At 40.5% G+C, this 18,391-nt stretch overlaps 1 protein-coding gene across 1 annotated transcript in view; it reads left to right on the top strand.

The window, feature by feature from the left end:
- Nucleotides 1-18,391, top strand: part of TTN (titin) — a 322,156-nt gene that overhangs the window by 292,384 nt on the left and 11,381 nt on the right. Inside the window, exons 261-288 of the mRNA XM_066621689.1 lie at nt 155-451; nt 547-1,134; nt 1,221-1,523; nt 1,654-1,950; nt 2,187-2,474; nt 2,566-2,865; nt 2,964-3,266; nt 3,836-4,141; nt 4,249-6,015; nt 6,112-6,408; nt 6,813-7,100; nt 7,214-7,513; nt 7,609-9,675; nt 9,781-10,083; nt 10,175-10,480; nt 10,575-10,865; nt 10,969-11,268; nt 11,375-11,680; nt 12,710-13,015; nt 13,119-13,400; nt 13,709-14,302; nt 14,927-15,214; nt 15,359-15,658; nt 15,782-16,084; nt 16,395-16,697; nt 16,790-17,374; nt 17,543-17,848; nt 17,955-18,254. Coding sequence (XP_066477786.1) covers nt 155-451; nt 547-1,134; nt 1,221-1,523; nt 1,654-1,950; nt 2,187-2,474; nt 2,566-2,865; nt 2,964-3,266; nt 3,836-4,141; nt 4,249-6,015; nt 6,112-6,408; nt 6,813-7,100; nt 7,214-7,513; nt 7,609-9,675; nt 9,781-10,083; nt 10,175-10,480; nt 10,575-10,865; nt 10,969-11,268; nt 11,375-11,680; nt 12,710-13,015; nt 13,119-13,400; nt 13,709-14,302; nt 14,927-15,214; nt 15,359-15,658; nt 15,782-16,084; nt 16,395-16,697; nt 16,790-17,374; nt 17,543-17,848; nt 17,955-18,254 — 12,474 coding nt within the window. The remainder of the gene's footprint in view (nt 1-154; nt 452-546; nt 1,135-1,220; nt 1,524-1,653; nt 1,951-2,186; nt 2,475-2,565; nt 2,866-2,963; nt 3,267-3,835; nt 4,142-4,248; nt 6,016-6,111; nt 6,409-6,812; nt 7,101-7,213; nt 7,514-7,608; nt 9,676-9,780; nt 10,084-10,174; nt 10,481-10,574; nt 10,866-10,968; nt 11,269-11,374; nt 11,681-12,709; nt 13,016-13,118; nt 13,401-13,708; nt 14,303-14,926; nt 15,215-15,358; nt 15,659-15,781; nt 16,085-16,394; nt 16,698-16,789; nt 17,375-17,542; nt 17,849-17,954; nt 18,255-18,391) is intronic.

The raw sequence follows: 18,391 nt of genomic DNA, 5'->3' as shown, positions 1-18,391 counted from the left end.
GAAAGTATCTAAGAATTCTCTTCACAATACTTCAGTGTAAGCATACAAGATAACAGATACAATTTTTTTCATGTAAATATGTGCTTTGTAAATATGTTAAATGTAAGTAGAGTGCATATGACCTACTTTGTTCTGTATTCATCTTCTTTTTCAGAAAAACCAAGTCCACCTGAAAAACTGGGGGTCTCAAGCGTTACTAAAGACAGTGTCTCTCTTGTGTGGCTAAAGCCAGAGCACGATGGTGGAAGCAGAGTTGTAGGCTACCTTGTTGAAGCTCTGGAGAAAGGGCAACAAAAATGGGTCAAATGTGCAGTAGTCAAGACAACACATCATGTTGTCCAAGGACTCAAGGAGAATGTGGACTACTTCTTCAGAGTATTTGCTGAAAACCAAGCTGGCCTGAGTGACCCTAAAGAGCTTCTTCTTGCTGTTACAGTTAAGGAACAACTGGGTATGTCTACTAATATTCAGAATAGAGTTTAATACAAATTGAATTGAAAATGCAGTTTAAAGCCATTTCTTTTAACATATAAATGTATTTTTCAGAATCTCCTGAGGTCGACATGAGAGGTTTCCCGAATCACACAGTTTATGTGAGGGCAGGTTCAAACCTAAAGGTTGAAATACCAGTTTCCGGAAAGCCTTTGCCAAAAGTGACGTTATCCAGAGATGGCATTCCTCTGAAACCAACCATGAGGTTTAACACAGAGACCACAGCAGAAAGTGTCATCATCAACCTTAAAGAAAGCGTGGCTGCTGATGCTGGTAGATATGACATCACAGCTGCCAACTCCAGTGGAACGACAAAATCTTTTGTTAACATAATTGTCCTAGACCGACCTGGTCCTCCTGTTGGTCCTGTGGTAGTTAGCGATATCACTGAAGATGGTGTTACTCTTAAGTGGGAGCCACCACGTTATGATGGTGGAAGTCAAGTTACCAACTACATTGTACTGAAAAGAGAAACAAGCACTGCTGTGTGGTCTGAAGTGTCTACAACAGTTGCTAGAAATATGATTAAAGTCATGAAGCTCACAACAGGAGAAGAATATCAGTTCCGTATCAAAGCCGAAAATCGGTTTGGCATAAGCGACCACACTGATTCAGCATGTATAACTGTTAAATTGCCCTACAGTAAGTAACTTCTTGTTTGCTCTTGTTTTCCAAATTCTTCAGACATATTTTTAAGGTTTGTTAACTGGTATGTATTATTTATTTAGCAACACCCGGACCACCTTCCACACCATGGATCACCAACGTGACTCGAGAAAGTATCACTGTTGGATGGCATGAGCCTGTTTCCACTGGAGGCAGTCCAGTCATTGGCTACCATCTGGAAATGAAGGATAGGAACAGTATTTTATGGAAAAAGGTTAACAAAATGATTATACGCACGACTCACTTCAAGGCCACCAACATCTCAGCTGGACTTATTTATGAATTCAGGATTTATGCAGAAAATGCAGCTGGCATTGGAAAAGCAAGTCATCCATCAGATGCAGTTCTTGCCATTGATGCATGTGGTATGTATTCAGTAGTAAAGTATCATGTTTCAGATAATGAGCTTGGTGGAAAATATTGTATTCATGGTGAGCCAGTGCAGAGCACTAATGATATTTCTAATTGCAAATGCGATTGTTTTTCAAACTGCAGAGCCACCAAGAAATCTTCGCGTCACAGACATTTCCAAAACGTTTGTCAGTCTTTCCTGGACAAATCCAGCTTTTGATGGTGGCAGCAAAATTACTGGATATATTGTTGAGAAACGCGATCTTCCAAACGGAAGATGGACAAAGGCCAGCTTCACCAATGTCATTGAGACTCAGTTTACTGTATCAGGATTGACTCAAAGCTCCCAGTACGAATTCCGGGTATTTGCTAAGAATGCAGCCGGTTCAATCAGTAATCCATCGGATGTTTTGGGTCCCGTGACATGCGTGGATACTTATGGTAAGAAATATAAAATTGCATACTAATTAATATCCAGTTATAAGTATTTGCTTGAAGTTAGCTTTCCTTGTAGGAACCTATATCTGAATTCAAGGCTCTTGGTTTCATCACGGGCCATTTGCTCTCAGTGCATATAAAAAAGATACCAATTGGTAGGGAATATAAATGCTTTTGTTAGCCCCTCTGAGAATTTCAGAAATCATAATACCTTTTTGTTTCATTCATTTTCCATTAAGGTGCACCTGAAATAGATGTACCACCAGAATATACAGAAGTTGTGAAGTACAAAGCTGGCACTGCAGTCAAGCTGAAACTTAGCATCTCAGGAAAACCTGTGCCTACAATTGAATGGTTCAGAAATGGTAAAGAAATACAGACCAGTGCCCAGATATCTATTGAAAACACAACAGAATTTGCATCTATACTGATTAAAGATGCAACTCGTCTTAACAGTGGAAATTATGAACTGAAATTAAAGAATGCCATGGGATCTGCATCTGCCACCGTCAGAGTACAAATACTTGGTATGTTTTATACAGTATTGCATTCCATAATTTCAACTAGCTACCCATACTTGTAAATTTAAACTATCTCATCTCAACTCCTATTTAACAGATAAGCCAGGACCTCCATGTGGACCTATACATTTCAGGACAGTCACTGCTGAAAAGATCACACTTATGTGGGAGCCACCAGCAGATGATGGAGGTGCCAGTGTGACACACTACATTGTTGAAAAGCGTGAGACAAGTCGTGTGGTATGGTCTGTAGTTTCAGAAAAACAAGAAGAATGCATTGTCACTACCACAAAAATAATAAAAGGAAACGAGTATATTTTCCGTATACGAGGTGTAAACAAGTTTGGTGTTGGTGATCCACTGGAGTCTGACCCGGTTATAGCTAAAAATGCATTTGGTAAGTTCAACAGATGTTAATCCACTCTGGAGAATTTCTAAGTAATTGGTTATTTCATTACTTGACCTAACAAAATTTTTCTTTTAACAAAAATACAGTTACACCTGGGCCACCTAGCGTGCCAGAGATCACCATGATAACTAAGCATTCCATGACTGTAGTCTGGAGCAGGCCTACCGTTGATGGTGGTAGTGAAATAAATGGATATTACCTTGAGAAACGAGATAAGAAAAGTCTAAGCTGGTTCAAGGTCATTAAAGAAACCATCCGTGACACTAGGCAGAAAGTTACAGGTCTAACAGAAAACAGTGAATATCAGTTCCGAGTGTCTGCTGTCAATGCTGCTGGCCAAGGTCCGTTCTCTGAAGGATCTGACTTCTACAAGGCTATAGATCCTATAGGTAAGAAACCTACAAATTTATACAATTGCAAAAAAAAAAAAAACATAGACGAACATCTGCCCTTATATTTAAAGAGTGTATGGTGAACTTTTGGTCAGTTGCAGATTAGCTAAACTAACTGAATGTATTTGAGAAATGGTAGGCGAAAGGTTACTCAATTTTGGATGAATACACTGAATTTATCAAAGAAAGATATCAACTAGTCATTAATAAGTATGGTAGTTTTTCCAAAGACATGTGAAGTCTCCGTAATGAAAATTCCTATTGTAAATTAAAACCTATTTGTTATTTGCAATTCATAATGAACTGATTGTGTGTACTAACAGTCAGTATTTTGTGTTGCATGATGCTTTGTAGTTTTTAATTTCTCCTTTTCTGTTTATATGTTTAGAAAATTTATATTTATTATTGGCATAATTTAAAAAAAATTTTTAAATAAATTACCAATTTCAAGACCAAAAATAGGCATTCTTTAATGGCGGTAAATGACAGCTTTTTTTTTCTGCCTGATTGATTTATATTAATGGTCCAGCTTTTGAAATCCAATTTTTGTTTCTTGAATTTTATAGACAAACCTGGACCACCTGTTAAGCTCAAGGTTGTAGATACTACAAAGACATCTATCACACTTAGCTGGACTAAACCAGCCTATGATGGAGGAAGTGCAATTACCAGCTACGCTATAGAAAAGAGAGAGGGAGAAGAAGAAGAATGGACTGTGGTCAGTGCAAGAGGCGAAGTGAGAACCACAGAGTATGTTGTTTCCCATCTCCAGCCAGGAATCAATTATTACTTCCGTGTATCTGCTATAAACTATGCTGGACAAGGTGAACCTATTGAAATGACAGAACCTGTACAAGCTAAAGACATACTTGGTACGTGAATTTAATCACCTTTCCTTGTTCTTTTAAAATTTTGTTATATTTCCAACTTTTCTCAAATATTTGTAATTAATTTTTTTTTCATTTTTATGTATTTGCAGAGGAGCCAGAAATTGATCTGGATGTTGCTCTCAGAACTTCAATTGTAGCTAAAGCCGGTGAAGATATACAAATAATGATCCCATTCAAAGGTAGACCTCCTCCAACTGTGACATGGAGGAAGGGTGACAAAAATCTTGGTATTGATGAAAGGTACAGTATTCAGAACACAGAATCATCCACGCTACTTAGTATTCCTCAAGTCACTCGGAATGATACAGGAAAGTACGTCCTCACAATTGAAAATGGAGTTGGAAAACCAAAGACTTCATTTGTCAATGTTAAAGTGCTTGACACTCCATCTGCATGCCAGAGACTGCACCTTAAGCATGTTTCTCGTGGAACTGTGACATTGGTGTGGGAGCCACCACTGATCAATGGTGGTTCTGAAGTAACAAATTATGTCATTGAGAAGAGAGATGCCACAAAGCGAGCTTGGTCTTCTGTTACAGCAAAGTGCTCTAATACAACATTTAAGTTAACTGGCCTGTCAGAGAAGATCCCATACTTCTTCCGAGTTCTTGCAGAAAATGAAAATGGACTGGGCGAACCATGTGAAACTGCAGAACCAGTGAAAGCTGCAGAAGTCCCTGGACCTATACGGGATCTGACCATGAAAGATTCAACAAAGACATCTGTCACTTTACAATGGGGCAAGCCTGAATTCGATGGTGGTAGCATCATATCAGATTACGTTATTGAGAAGAGACTGCAAGATGAAACAGAATGGTCATTTGCAGGGACAAGTAAAGCATGTGAATTTGAAGTTGAGAAACTGAAGGAGCTTTCTGTCATGGAATTCAGGGTTTCTGCTAAGAATGAAAAAGGAAGAAGCGATGCTGTAGCTATTGGACCCATTACAGTGAAAGACTATGTAATAACACCAGAAGCAGACCTTTCTGATATACCTGGAGGACAAGTGACCGTAAGAATAGGTTATAATGTACACATTGAATTGCCATATAAAGGAAAGCCAAAACCAACCATGAGTTGGTTGAAAGACAACATCCCTCTGAAAGAAAGTGAACAGATTCGTTTCAAGAAAACAGAGAACAAAATAACACTGAGCATTAAGAACGTGAAAAAGGAACATGGTGGCAAATATACCTTAATCCTTGATAATGGTGTTCACAGAAAGTCATTCCTGATTACAGTTATAACACTTGGCCCTCCTTCTAAACCGAAAGGTCCTATAAAACTAGATGAAATCAGATCGGACAGTATGATTCTTTCATGGGGTGTCCCTGAAGATGATGGAGGAGGAGAAATAACTGGCTATAGTGTTGAGAAGCGGGAAACTTCACAAACCGCTTGGAAAATGGTGTGTTCTAGTGTATCAAGGACCACTTTCAAAGTTCCTAACCTTGTCAAAGATACGGAGTATCAGTTCAGAATCCGTGCAGAAAATAGGTATGGAGTAAGCCCACCACTTAACTCCATGGAAGTCATAGCAAAACACCAGTTTAAGCCACCAGGATCACCAGGGAAACCTGTTGTTTACAATGTAACAGCTGATGGAATGACCATATCATGGGATGCTCCAGTTTATGATGGGGGCTCAGAAATTACTGGATATCATGTTGAAAAGAAAGAAAGAAACAGCATTCTGTGGCAGAAAGTAAATATTTCATCAATATCTAATAGAGAATACAGAATTACTGGATTAACAGATGGCCTGGACTACCAGTTCCGAGTATATGCTGAAAACTCTGCTGGATTAAGCTCAGCTAGTGATCCAAGCAAATTTACCTTGGCTGTCTCTCCAGTCGGTAAGCAACTGATCACTAAAAACAAAACATCTATCATAACATGCTATAGGAATTTATGCGAATTCATTTTAATATGCATACATCTCTTTCTTTCAGATCCTCCGGGCACACCTGATTACATTGATGTGACTCGGGAAACTATTACTCTGAAGTGGACTGCACCTCTGCGTGATGGAGGCAGCAAGATTGTGGGCTATAGTATTGAGAAACGGCAAGGAAGTGGTGATCGCTGGGTCAGATGCAATTTTATTGATGTTAGTGAATGTCAGTACACCGTTACAGGACTAAGCCCTGGTGATCGTTTTGAATTCAGAATACTTGCAAGAAATGCTGTTGGAACTATTAGTCCTCCTTCTCAGTCTTCAGGCTATATTATGACTAGAGATGAAGCTGGTAAGGCATTATTATTAACTATTAAGCATGCTCTATAGAATCTCAAACTCTTTTGATGTTTTAGAGGCAGGCTAGAATACTAGTGGTTGGAATGGAGGACTATCAATTCCTTGTTACTATCTTACTATCTGCTACTATATATTAAATAAGTGGTTAACAATATTCATTTCTATTGACACTGACAAAGATGATAAACTATATGTGTAAATTATAGGATTAATGGAATTATAAACTGGTACTCTCCTGAAAGCTGCCTTAAAATATAAATACTGCTATCAGTGCTTTTAATAGCAAGTGGACCTCTGAAAGAGGCATAATTAACATGCCTCTTTTATGTAATATTCTAGCAAGACATATGTTGTTGACTGCAAATGAATATTATTTTCCTTCTTTTCATTCTGTAGTTGCGCCAGCAATTGAATTTGGTGCAGAGCACTTTGAAGGTCTTACAGTTAAAGCCGGAGAAAGCATCAGACTTAAAGTTCTTATCACAGGCCGTCCAGTTCCTCAGGTGACCTGGCTTAAGGATGGAAAAGAGATTGACAAGCGGCTGAATATAGAAATAACCAATGCCATTGGCTATAGTACTGTCTTTGTTAGAGATGCTTCTCGAGATCATCGTGGTGTATATAGAGTAGAAGCCAAGAATGCCTCGGGTGCCAAACAGGCAGAAATAACTGTAAGAGTGCAAGGTAACTTGACATTGTTTTACTACATTTCCCTTGCATTACATTGACCTTTTATTTAGTACTATGTTCATATTACATTACGCACAATCAAAATAAGTGGTAATTTTATGTTACAGACACACCAGGAAAAATAGGAGGACCAATACGGTTCACCAGTGTTACAGAAGAGAAGGCAACTTTATGGTGGGAGCCTCCAGCTAATGATGGCTGTGCAGCCATTACTCATTATGTGATTGAAAAACGTGAAACTAGCCGGGTGTCCTGGGCGCTGATTGAAGACCACTGTGAAGCCTGCAGTTACACTGCACTTAAATTAATCAAGGGCAATGAATACCAGTTCCGTATCTCTGCAGCCAACAAGTTTGGTGTTGGCAGGCCGCTGGAATCTGATCCAATTGTAGCACAAGCACATTACAGTAAGTTTATTTGAAACTAAGAATTCATAACTAAACTCTTGTGCACCTTATCCAGAATTTTATTCAATCTGCTTTTTTTCTTTTAAATTTTATAGCTGTTCCTGATGCTCCTGGCACTCCAGAACCTAGCAATGTAACAGGAAACAGTATTACACTCACATGGGCAAGGCCACAGTCAGATGGCGGAAGTGACATTAACCAATATATCTTGGAGAGAAGAGAAAAGAAGAGTATTCGCTGGGTTAAAGTAACCAGCAAGAGACCCATTTCTGAGACAAGATTCCGAGTGACTGGCCTAACGGAAGGCAATGAATATGAGTTCCACGTTATGGCAGAGAATAATGCCGGAGTAGGGCCTCCAAGTGATGTCTCAAGGCTGATTAAATGCAGAGAGCCAACACATCCACCAAGCGCCCCAACCGTTGTCAAAGTGACGGATACATCAAAGACAAGTGTCAGCTTAGAATGGACCAAGCCGGTTTTCGATGGAGGCTTGGAAATAATAGGTTACATCATTGACATGTGCAAGGCAGATTTAGGAGAGTGGCACAAAGTCAATGCTGAGACCTGCATTGCTACCAAATATACTGTTACAGAGCTAGAACCAAATGAAAATTACAAATTCCGTGTCAGCGCCATAAATGCTGCAGGCAAGGGAGAAAGCTGTGAAGTTGCTGCATCTGTGCAAACCATAGACAGACTTTCTTCACCTGAACTTGATATTGATGCGTCCTTCAAGCAGACTCATATTGTCAGAGCAGGTGCAAGTATCCGTCTGTTTATTGCCTTTAAGGGGAGACCTGTGCCTACTGCAACATGGTCCAAAGCGGACTCTGATCTTAGTCTGCGTGCTGAGATTCATACAACAGATTCATTCAGTACATTAACTGTGGAGGATTGCAACAGAACTGATGCCGGCAAATATGTTTTTACTGTTGAAAACAACAGTGGTAGCAAATCTATTGCTTTTACTGTTAAGGTGTTGGACACTCCTGGGCCACCAGGTCCTATTACGTTTAAAGATGTGGCCAGAGATTCTATAACTTTACTGTGGGATGCTCCTCTTTTGGATGGAGGTGCACGAATTCATCATTACATTGTAGAGAAGCGGGAAGCAAGCCGCCGCAGCTGGCAGGTTGTTAGTGAAAAATGTACCCGTCAGATCGCCAAGGTCACTGGTCTTGCAGAAGGTGTGCCTTATTTTTACCGTGTATCGGCAGAAAATGAATACGGAGTAGGTGAGCCGTGTGAGTCAACAGAGCCAGTTGTAGCCACCGAAGAGCCTGCTCCACCAAAGAGATTAGATATCGTCGATACCACCAGGTCATCGGTGGAACTAGCTTGGCTTAAACCTGATCATGATGGTGGCAGCCGTATCTCTGGCTACCTCCTTGAGATGAGACAAAAGGGATCTGAATTATGGATTGAAGCTGGCCAAACAAAGCAGCTCACTTTTACAGTTGAAGGCCTTATAGAGAACAATGAATACGAATTCCGTGTCAAAGCAAAGAATGATGCTGGCTACAGTCAACCAAGAGAGGCCTTCTCTTCTGTCATCATTAAAGAGCCACAGATTGAGCCAACTGCAGATCTCAGTGGAATAACAAGACAACTTATAACATGCAAAACTGGAAGTACCTTTGTTATTGATATACCAATTAGTGGACGTCCTGTTCCAAAGGTCACATGGAAACTTGAAGAAATGAGACTTAAAGAAACTGATAGAGTGACTATCAAGACAACCAAGGATAGGACCACACTGACTACTAAAGACAGCATGAGAGGAGACTCTGGCAAATACTATTTGACTCTTGAGAACACAGCTGGTGTGAAAACGTTTACTGTCACTGTAGTTGTTATTGGAAGACCAGGTCCAGTTACACGCCCCATTGAAATATCATCTGTAACAGCTGAATCCTGTGTGTTGTCATGGAAGGAGCCTGAAGATGATGGTGGCTCTGATATTACGAACTACATCGTTGAGAAACGTGAATCTGGTACAACAGCATGGCAACTGGTAAATTCTAGCATCAAACGTACACAGATCAAAGTAACTCATCTCACTAAATACATGGAATACACCTTCCGTGTCAGCTCAGAAAACAGATTTGGGGTCAGCAAGCCAGTAGAATCAGTACCAGTAGTGGCTGAGCATCCATTTGGTAAGGAATAATTGAGTTCATGGATATAAACAATTTAGTCCAATTTTGTATTTAAAAAAACAGCAATACCTAACATCTCTCTTATGTTTTTTCTTTTTCAATTAGTTCCACCAAGCCCACCCACTAGGCCTGAGGTCTACTTCATATCTGCCAATGCCATGTCTATTCGTTGGGAGGAACCATATCATGATGGTGGCAGCAAAGTTGTTGGATACTGGATTGAAAAGAAGGAACGCAACACAATCCTTTGGGTGAAGGAAAACAAAGTTCCATGCTTTGAGTGCAACTACAAAGTTACAGGACTTGTTGAAGGTCTAGAGTATCAGTTCAGAACATACGCATTAAATGCAGCTGGAATTAGCAAGGCTAGTGAAGCTTCCAGGCCAGTAGTAGCTCAAAACCCAGTTGGTAAGTATAACTGGTAGAGACAATGCATTTCCAATTACTATTTGAAGGACAGTGGAATTATATTTTTTCACATTGTGTTGTTTTCTTCCAGATCCACCAGGAAGACCAGAGGTCACAGATGTCACAAGGTCTTCAGTATCATTAAGCTGGTCTCCCCCACTTTATGATGGTGGAAGCAAAATCATTGGCTACATTGTAGAACGCAAACCATACAATGAAACTGGGGATGGACGTTGGCTGAAGTGCAACTATACCATTGTCTCAGAGAACTTCTTTAAAGTGACAGCTCTTGGAGAAGGAGAGGAATATGAATTCCGTGTACTGGCAAAAAATGCTGCTGGTGTAATTAGCAAGGGTTCTGAATCTACTGGTGCTGTCACCTGTAAAGATGAATATTGTAAGAAGCGTTCATATGGGTTTAAAATTATGGAAAGCATGTAGGTTTTTTTTAAAAGAACAAAATATTTATTTGTTTCTTTCCTTTTTCATAGCACCACCTAAAGCTGAGCTGGATGCCAGATTGAAGGGAGATATCGTAACAATTAGGGCTGGATCTGATCTTGTCCTTGAGGCATCGATTGGTGGAAAACCAGAACCAAAAGTCTTCTGGTCCAAAGGTGACAAAGAACTGGACCCCTCTGAAAAGATCTCTTTACAATACACTAGCAAGCACGCTGTTGCAATCATCAAATTCTGTGACAGAAATGATACCGGAAAATACATACTAACCGTTAAAAATGCCAGTGGAACAAAACAAGTTGCTGTCTTTGTAAAAGTGCTTGGTAAGTGTTTCATTAATGTTAATTTCGGTGGGCTCTCCTCTGCCCTCCAAAGTCATTTTTAAAATGAAAACATTTCTTTCATGGCAACAAACCTTGTCCCCAGATTCTCCCGGCCCATGTGCAGGAAAGATCACCATTAGCAGAGTAACTGAAGAAAAGTGCACTCTGGCTTGGAACAGTCCACAAGAAGATGGAGGAGCCGAAATTACCCATTACATTGTAGAAAGACGAGAAACCAGCAGGCTCAACTGGGTTATTGTTGAAGCTGAATGTCAAACGCTGTCATGTGTAGTCACAAGGCTTATTAAAAACAACGAATACATATTCCGTGTAAGAGCTGTCAACAAATACGGACCAGGCGCTCCACTTGAAACAGAACCCATTATTGCTAGAAATTCATTCAGTAAGTACCGTCCTACCTTCAATGCAGAATTGATTTGTGCGTTGCAAGGGCTGTACCAGATAACAAATGTGAAATATCTGTTTTTTTCCTTTTAAAAATATTGCAGCTGTTCCATCACCACCTGGTGTGCCTGAATCAGTGGGTGCCGGCAAAGAGCACATCATTATTCAGTGGCTGAAACCAGAGTCTGATGGAGGTAATGAGATCAGAACCTATCTGGTAGACAAACGGGAGAAGAAAAGTCTACGCTGGACACGAGTCAACAAAGACTACGTTATTTATGATACAAGATTGAAAGTTACTGGTCTATTGGAAGGCAGTGAATACCAGTTCCGTGTCACTGCTGTAAATGCTGCTGGGAACAGTGAGCCTAGTGATGCTTCTCAATACATATTGTGCAAAGAACCATCATGTAAGTTGCCAAGGTCAAAATATTTATATCTCTTTTATATTTATAAATATCCTTACATTTAATGACTATGCAAATAGGCCATCTTCCAAAGGAGATGCTGAGACCGCTCATTACTGCCCTAGAATACAGTCCAATTCTAGGTATACAGTATGCTGGTGAATCCCAAGGTCTGCCAGCATACTGCATAGTCCGCCATTGCGACCACCTCTCAAACAGTCTGCAGAATGTGGCCACCGGTCAAAGGCTGGGAAGCCATGCACCAGTGCTGGTGCCATGCAGATTGGCCGTCAATGTAGTCATGGTGGCGGTGGGGGTGGACCAAGGTAGGCCAGGAGCAGAACAGAGGAAGATCTAAGCTGGAGCAATGTCTGCCAAATCCAGAAGCCTGGTCCCAGCCCAAACATCACTCCATTCCAGCCATGCCAGCAAAAGGTCCCCGTCTGTACGGGACCAGGCAGCAGTCACAGTGGTAAAGTAAAATTTTTCTTTACTTACCTGTCCTGGCCAGTCTGGTCCCCTACTGCTGCGTGGTATACAGCAGTGGCTATACTGGGGCCCTAAATCCTGCACACCAGCGGGGGGCTGTTTGTTAGTGTATGCATTCCATCTTGGGTAGTTCCTTCCAGTTTAGCAAGATAGATTTACATCAGAATGACCTATCAAAAACTGGGGAAACCATATGGGAAAAGCATATAGGATGAATAGTTGTTAATTTTTTTATTATAGTTCTCCCATTGCACTCTGTTGGAATCAGAAAGAAATTTTTTCCTACATTTATCTTTGTCTGTGTAGCATAAGGCCAGACTTGCTTGTGCCATTTGCTTTGCAAGAGCCTTGTAATGGTGCATCCCTGTTCTCTAACATATGTGACAGTCTGAAGGAAAAAGAAATGATGGCAAAATCCCCTGCTTCAGGACAGAGAGTTGCATTTGATGACCTGATTCTTTCCAGCCCTATAATTCTGCTATATCACTTCCTTGTATACCCGTGCAGTGTAATAATACAAAGCATGTGCTTTCTTTTCCAAAGACACTCCTGCATCGCCTTCACCTCCAAGAGTTGTGGACACTACTAGGACCAGCATAAGCTTGGCATGGACAAAGCCCATGTATGATGGTGGAGTTGACATTTTAGGCTATGTTCTTGAAATGAAAGAAGAAGGTACCGAACAATGGTATAGAGCACATAGTACTGCCACGCTAAGGAACACTGAATTCACTGTGACTGGTCTTAAAATAAGCCAAAAATACCGCTTTAGAGTTGCTGCCACCAACGTAAATGGTATGAGTGAATACAGCGAGTCATCTGCTGAAATAGAACCCGTGGAAAGGATAGGTAATGTCAGGATCTAATAGTCACAAGAAGTTTACACATTTTCATGCGTTTTGAGAAATAGTCAAAGATAATGTTGTACTTTTATTTTTGTCTCAAAATATAGAAATACCAGATCTCGAGCTTGCCGATGATCTAAAGAAAACGGTTACTGTGAGAGCAGGTGGCTCTTTACGTCTAATGGTGTCTGTGTCTGGCAGACCTCCACCCGTCATAACATGGAGCAAAAAGGGTGTTGACCTGGCAAGTCGGGGTCTTATCGACACCACAGATAGCTACACGCTGCTAGTTGTGGACAAAGTTAACCGCTATGATGCTGGGAAATATGTAGTTGAGGCTGAAAATCAATCAGGAAAGAAATCTGCAACCGTTCTTGTAAAAGTCTATGGTACGTACAGATGTTATATATCATTAAAGCCGTACAACTCTGTCTGTTTCATTATTTCATTATACAACTCTGTCTGTTTCAAATGTAAATAAAAACAAAAGATCTTTGCAGAGAAGGTTTGAAATGTAAATAGACTGAGCAACAGTTAAGATAAAACTGGCAGACTGCAGAGCAAGAGAGAGATCTTACCCAGGATAACTTGTTTCTAGACCAATAGTACAGTAGTTATGAATTTTGCTGGAATAATAAAACAAGTTTGCTGGAAACAAGTAAGGAAAACTTCTGTTTTGCCTTTCCCTCCCTTGTAGATACTCCTGGCCCACCAGGATCAGTGAAAGTCAAAGAGGTCTCCAAAGAGTCTGTGACAATTACTTGGGAAATTCCGACTATTGATGGTGGAGCCCCAGTCAACAACTATATAATTGAGAAACGTGAAGCTACCATGAGAGCATACAAGACAGTAACTACTAAATGCAACAAAACCATTTATAGAATTTCTGGACTCATCGAAGGCGCTCTATACTATTTCCGAGTACTTCCAGAAAACATCTACGGCATCGGTGAACCCTGTGAGACACTGGATGCGGTCCTGGTGTCAGAGGTTCCAAGCGTGCCTCAAAAACTGGAGGTGGTTGATATTACTAAATCGACTGTATCACTTGCATGGGAAAAACCACAACATGATGGCGGTAGCAGAATAACCGGCTACGTAATTGAGGCCTGTAAAGCTGGAACAGAAAGGTGGATGAAGGTTGTCACAGTGAAACATACTGTCTATGAGCACACCATAATTTCCTTAAACGAAGGCGAACAGTACTTGTTTAGAGTCAAAGCTCAAAATCAGAAGGGTGTGTCAGAAGCAAGAGAGATCGTCACAGCAGTGACAGTACAAGAACAAAAAGGTAATAATAATAATAATAATAATAATAATAATAATAATAATAATAATAATAATAATAATAATAAATAGAAGGCCTCCAGATGCACATGCGGGTGGAGAACAAATTGCCCAGTTCCCCCTCCGCTGCATGATGTTTTGTACATCTATAGGTGATGGGAGGGGGCAAGCCTTTGGCGTGCTGTTTTAAGCCAATGCGCAGGCTTCCCCAGGACTCTTTGTTCCTCAGCAGCAGCAGAATACCTGGCTCAGGGTGGACAGAACAATTCAGCTGCCTTGACCACATTTCCAGGTGTTGGTGATAAAGAACCTGGGACAGCCTTTTGGCGCAGTCAGGTTCTGAGCCAAGGTGGTTTGTCCAAGGGACGGCTCAGACAGGCAACTGTCTCCTCCTAGTTAGGTGCCCGCACTGAAGGGGGTGTAGTATAGCCAGGACGCACTGCATTACTCCAATCGCTGTGCAGCTTTGTAATTCAGTAAATCATGGCCCTGTTTCAACCAAGTCTTTGTGTCATGCGTGTCTGTTGGGGAATACCTAGGCAAGAAGAATGGCAAATGAAAAATTATTCATAATATTGTTACATGGTTTGAGAAGTATTATTGGAATTATTTTTTCTTCTTCTTTTAGTTCTGCCTACAATCGATCTTGCTGGAATACCTCAAAAAACAATCCACGTACCAGCTGGCAGACCTATAGAATTAGCTATTCCAATTTCTGGACGACCTCCTCCAGCCGTTTCTTGGTTCTTTGCTGGTTCTAAACTAAGAGAATCAGAACGTGTCCAGGTTGAAACAGTTGCTAAAGTAGCTAAATTAACCATACGTGAAACCACGATACGCGATACTGGGGAATACACACTTGAACTGAAGAACACAACAGGAACTGCTCTTGAAAGAATCAAAGTGATCATTCTTGGTAAGAATTTGTTATGAATATATAATTGTCCATTATTTTTTGTGCATAATAATTATTTTTGGCATGTTTTCCCAAGTCAACTCTGCCTTTTATGTTGTTAATTTACTATTTCTTTGCTTATGAGCCTCTTGGTCTTTTTCACAGACAAACCTGGACCACCTACTGGACCTATTAAAGTTGTTGATATTGATTCAACTTTCGTAACCATCTCCTGGGAAGCACCTGAAATGGATGGTGGCGCAGCAATAAGTGGCTATGTGGTGGAACAACGTGACGCTCACCGTCCAGGATGGTTACCTGTTTCGGAATCTGTAACTCGAACACTATTTAAGTTTTCTAAACTCACGGAGGGTGCCGAGTATGTGTTCCGTGTGGCTGCCACAAACCGCTTTGGAATTGGGTCATACTTGCAATCTGAAATTATAGAATGCAAGAGCAGAATCAGTACGTTAATGTTTTTTATTCATGAAGTAAAATGCAGTATCCCTGTATCGGCTTATTAGGAAAAAATATTGTAAATGAAATTACATTCTCATCTTTTCACTTTTTAAAAAAAAACTGCTGCAGGTATTCCTGGTCCTCCTGATACTCCAGAAGTGTTTGATATCTCCCGTGACGGAATGACGCTTACTTGGTATCCACCAGAAGAGGATGGTGGTTCACAGATCTCTGGTTATATTGTGGAACGCAAAGAAGTTAGAGCAGACAGATGGGTCCGTGTTAATAAAGTCGCAGTGACTATGACACGTTATCGCTCTACTGGATTGATTGAAGGTCTCGAGTATGAACACCGTATCACTGCTATCAATGCCAGGGGTACTGGCAAACCAAGCCGACCTTCCAAACCTGCAGTTGCTATGGACCCAATTGGTAAGTCATTTTCTATATCCATTACTACTCATAGCTTATTGTGCCTTTAATTTAAGAAACTATAGTTTTCGTCCTGATAATTCAAAGAAGTACTGAAAAACATTTCGGCTGATGAGAAGAGCAGAAAGGTCTATGAAATGTGTCTTATTTTTTAGTATTCCTTTTTAATCATACTTGATTTAATCATACTTAAGCAAAATATTTGAAAGATAGTGGATGCTAAGATTTTGCCTTTTAAAGAGAAAAACTACCTTTCAAAGAATAAAATTAAAAAATAGCTAACTTTGACTGCTCTAATGATATATTCCAGCTCCTCCAGGCAAACCTCAGAATCCAAGAGTTACAGATTCTACAAGAACATCTATTTCCCTGGCTTGGAGCCCACCAGAAAGTGAAGGCGGGTCTAAAGTCACTGGCTACTTTATTGAAATGCAAAAGGTTGATCAGTTTGAATGGACCAAATGCAACACCACTCCCACCAAGATCCGCGAATACACACTAACACATCTTCCGCAAGGTGCAGAGTACAGGTTCCGTGTCATGGCCTGTAATGCTGGCGGACCTGGTGAACCTGCTGAGGTACCAGGAACAGCCAAAGTGACTGAAATGCTTGGTAAGTCATTTGAACATTTGTTTTTGACCTCTACACTTTAAAACCAAATATCTTTTTTCGCTCATAACATGAAATGTTTTGCTTTTTCCCAGAATATCCTGATTATGAACTTGATGAAAGATACCTGGCAGGTATATTTGTAAGACAAGGTGGAGTAATTAAGCTTACAGTGCCAATTAAAGGTAAACCCATTCCAGTATGCAAATGGACTAAAGAAGGGCTTGATGTCAGCAAGAGAGCCATGATTGCCACCTCTGAAGCTAACACTGAACTTATAATAAAAGATGCAGAAAGAGAAGATTCTGGTACTTACGATTTAACACTTGAAAACAAATGTGGCAAGAAGGCTGTTTACATCAAAGTCAGAGTGATTGGTATTCCAAATCCACCAGAAGGGCCACTTGAATATGATGACATACAAGCACGCTCTGTTAGAGTCAGCTGGAAGCCTCCGACCGATGACGGTGGTGCAGATATACTGGGATACATTGTTGAGAGGCGTGAAGTACCTAAGACTGCCTGGTACACTGTTGATTCCAGAGTAAGGGGTACCTCATTAATAGTGAAAGGACTCAAAGAAAATGTGGAATATCACTTCCGTGTTTATTCTGAAAACCAGTTTGGTGTCAGCAAGTCCTTGAAATCCGAAGAACCTGTTGTACCCAAGACACCTTTGCGTAAGTGTGTGTGTGTGTGTGTGTGTGTGTGTGTGTGTGTGTGTGTGTGTGTTGATTAGTTTGCTTAAGAAAAACGGGAACAGTAATATTTCATACTTTTAGAAACATCTCATATATGCATATAAAGGATGCAAACATACGTGGTTATTGTTATGTTTGTTTCACCAGATCCTCCAGAGCCTTCAAGTTATCCACCAGAAATACTTGATATCACAAAGAGTTCCATTAGCTTATCTTGGCCCAGAACTAGAGATGATGGTGGCTCTCGTGTTACTGGCTACTTTATTGAACGCAGAGAAACCTCTACTGAGAAGTGGGTCCGGCACAACAAGACCCACATCACAACTACAATGTATACAGTCACAGGGCTTGTTCCAGATGCTGAATATCAGTTCCGTATAATAGCCCAAAATGATATTGGGGAGAGTGAACCGGGTCCTGCTTCTGATCCAGTTGTTTGCAAGGATCCATTTGGTATGTACATGTATATTCTTAGAGGGGAATCTTAGAGGGGAATAGAGTGAAGTTTTTGCAGAAGGAAAGTTTTAATTTCTTCTGAAACTATGTTGATATTTTATAGACAAACCAAGCCAGCCTGGAGAAATTGAGATCACATCTGTATCCAAGGACAGCATTACATTAGAATGGGAGCGCCCTGAATGCGATGGTGGGAAAGAGATAATTGGATACTGGGTTGAATATCGCCAGTCTGGAGAGAGTACATGGAAAAAGTGCAACAAAGAACGTATCAAAGATCGACAGTTTACAATGGGAGGCTTATTGGAGTCAACAGAATATGAATTCCGAGTGTTTGCAGAAAATGAGACTGGAATCAGCAGACCTCGTAGAACAGCAATGACAGTAAAGACAAAGCTAACATGTACGTTTGAATGTTCAGTTGTATTGAGCTTTATGTTGCCATTCAAAAACTATTGCATGCTGCAGTAAACTATGCTATAAGATAGGTACATACTGGTTGTTGACTGTGATTTGACAAGATATCATTCTGTGTCATAC

The sequence above is a fragment of the Tiliqua scincoides genome, chromosome 1 (genome assembly GCF_035046505.1).
Source record: "Tiliqua scincoides isolate rTilSci1 chromosome 1, rTilSci1.hap2, whole genome shotgun sequence".
NCBI classification, from domain to species: Eukaryota; Metazoa; Chordata; class Lepidosauria; order Squamata; family Scincidae; genus Tiliqua; species Tiliqua scincoides.
The sequence above is the reverse complement of the archived record's forward strand: the minus strand, read 5'-3'. Positions and strand labels throughout refer to the sequence as shown.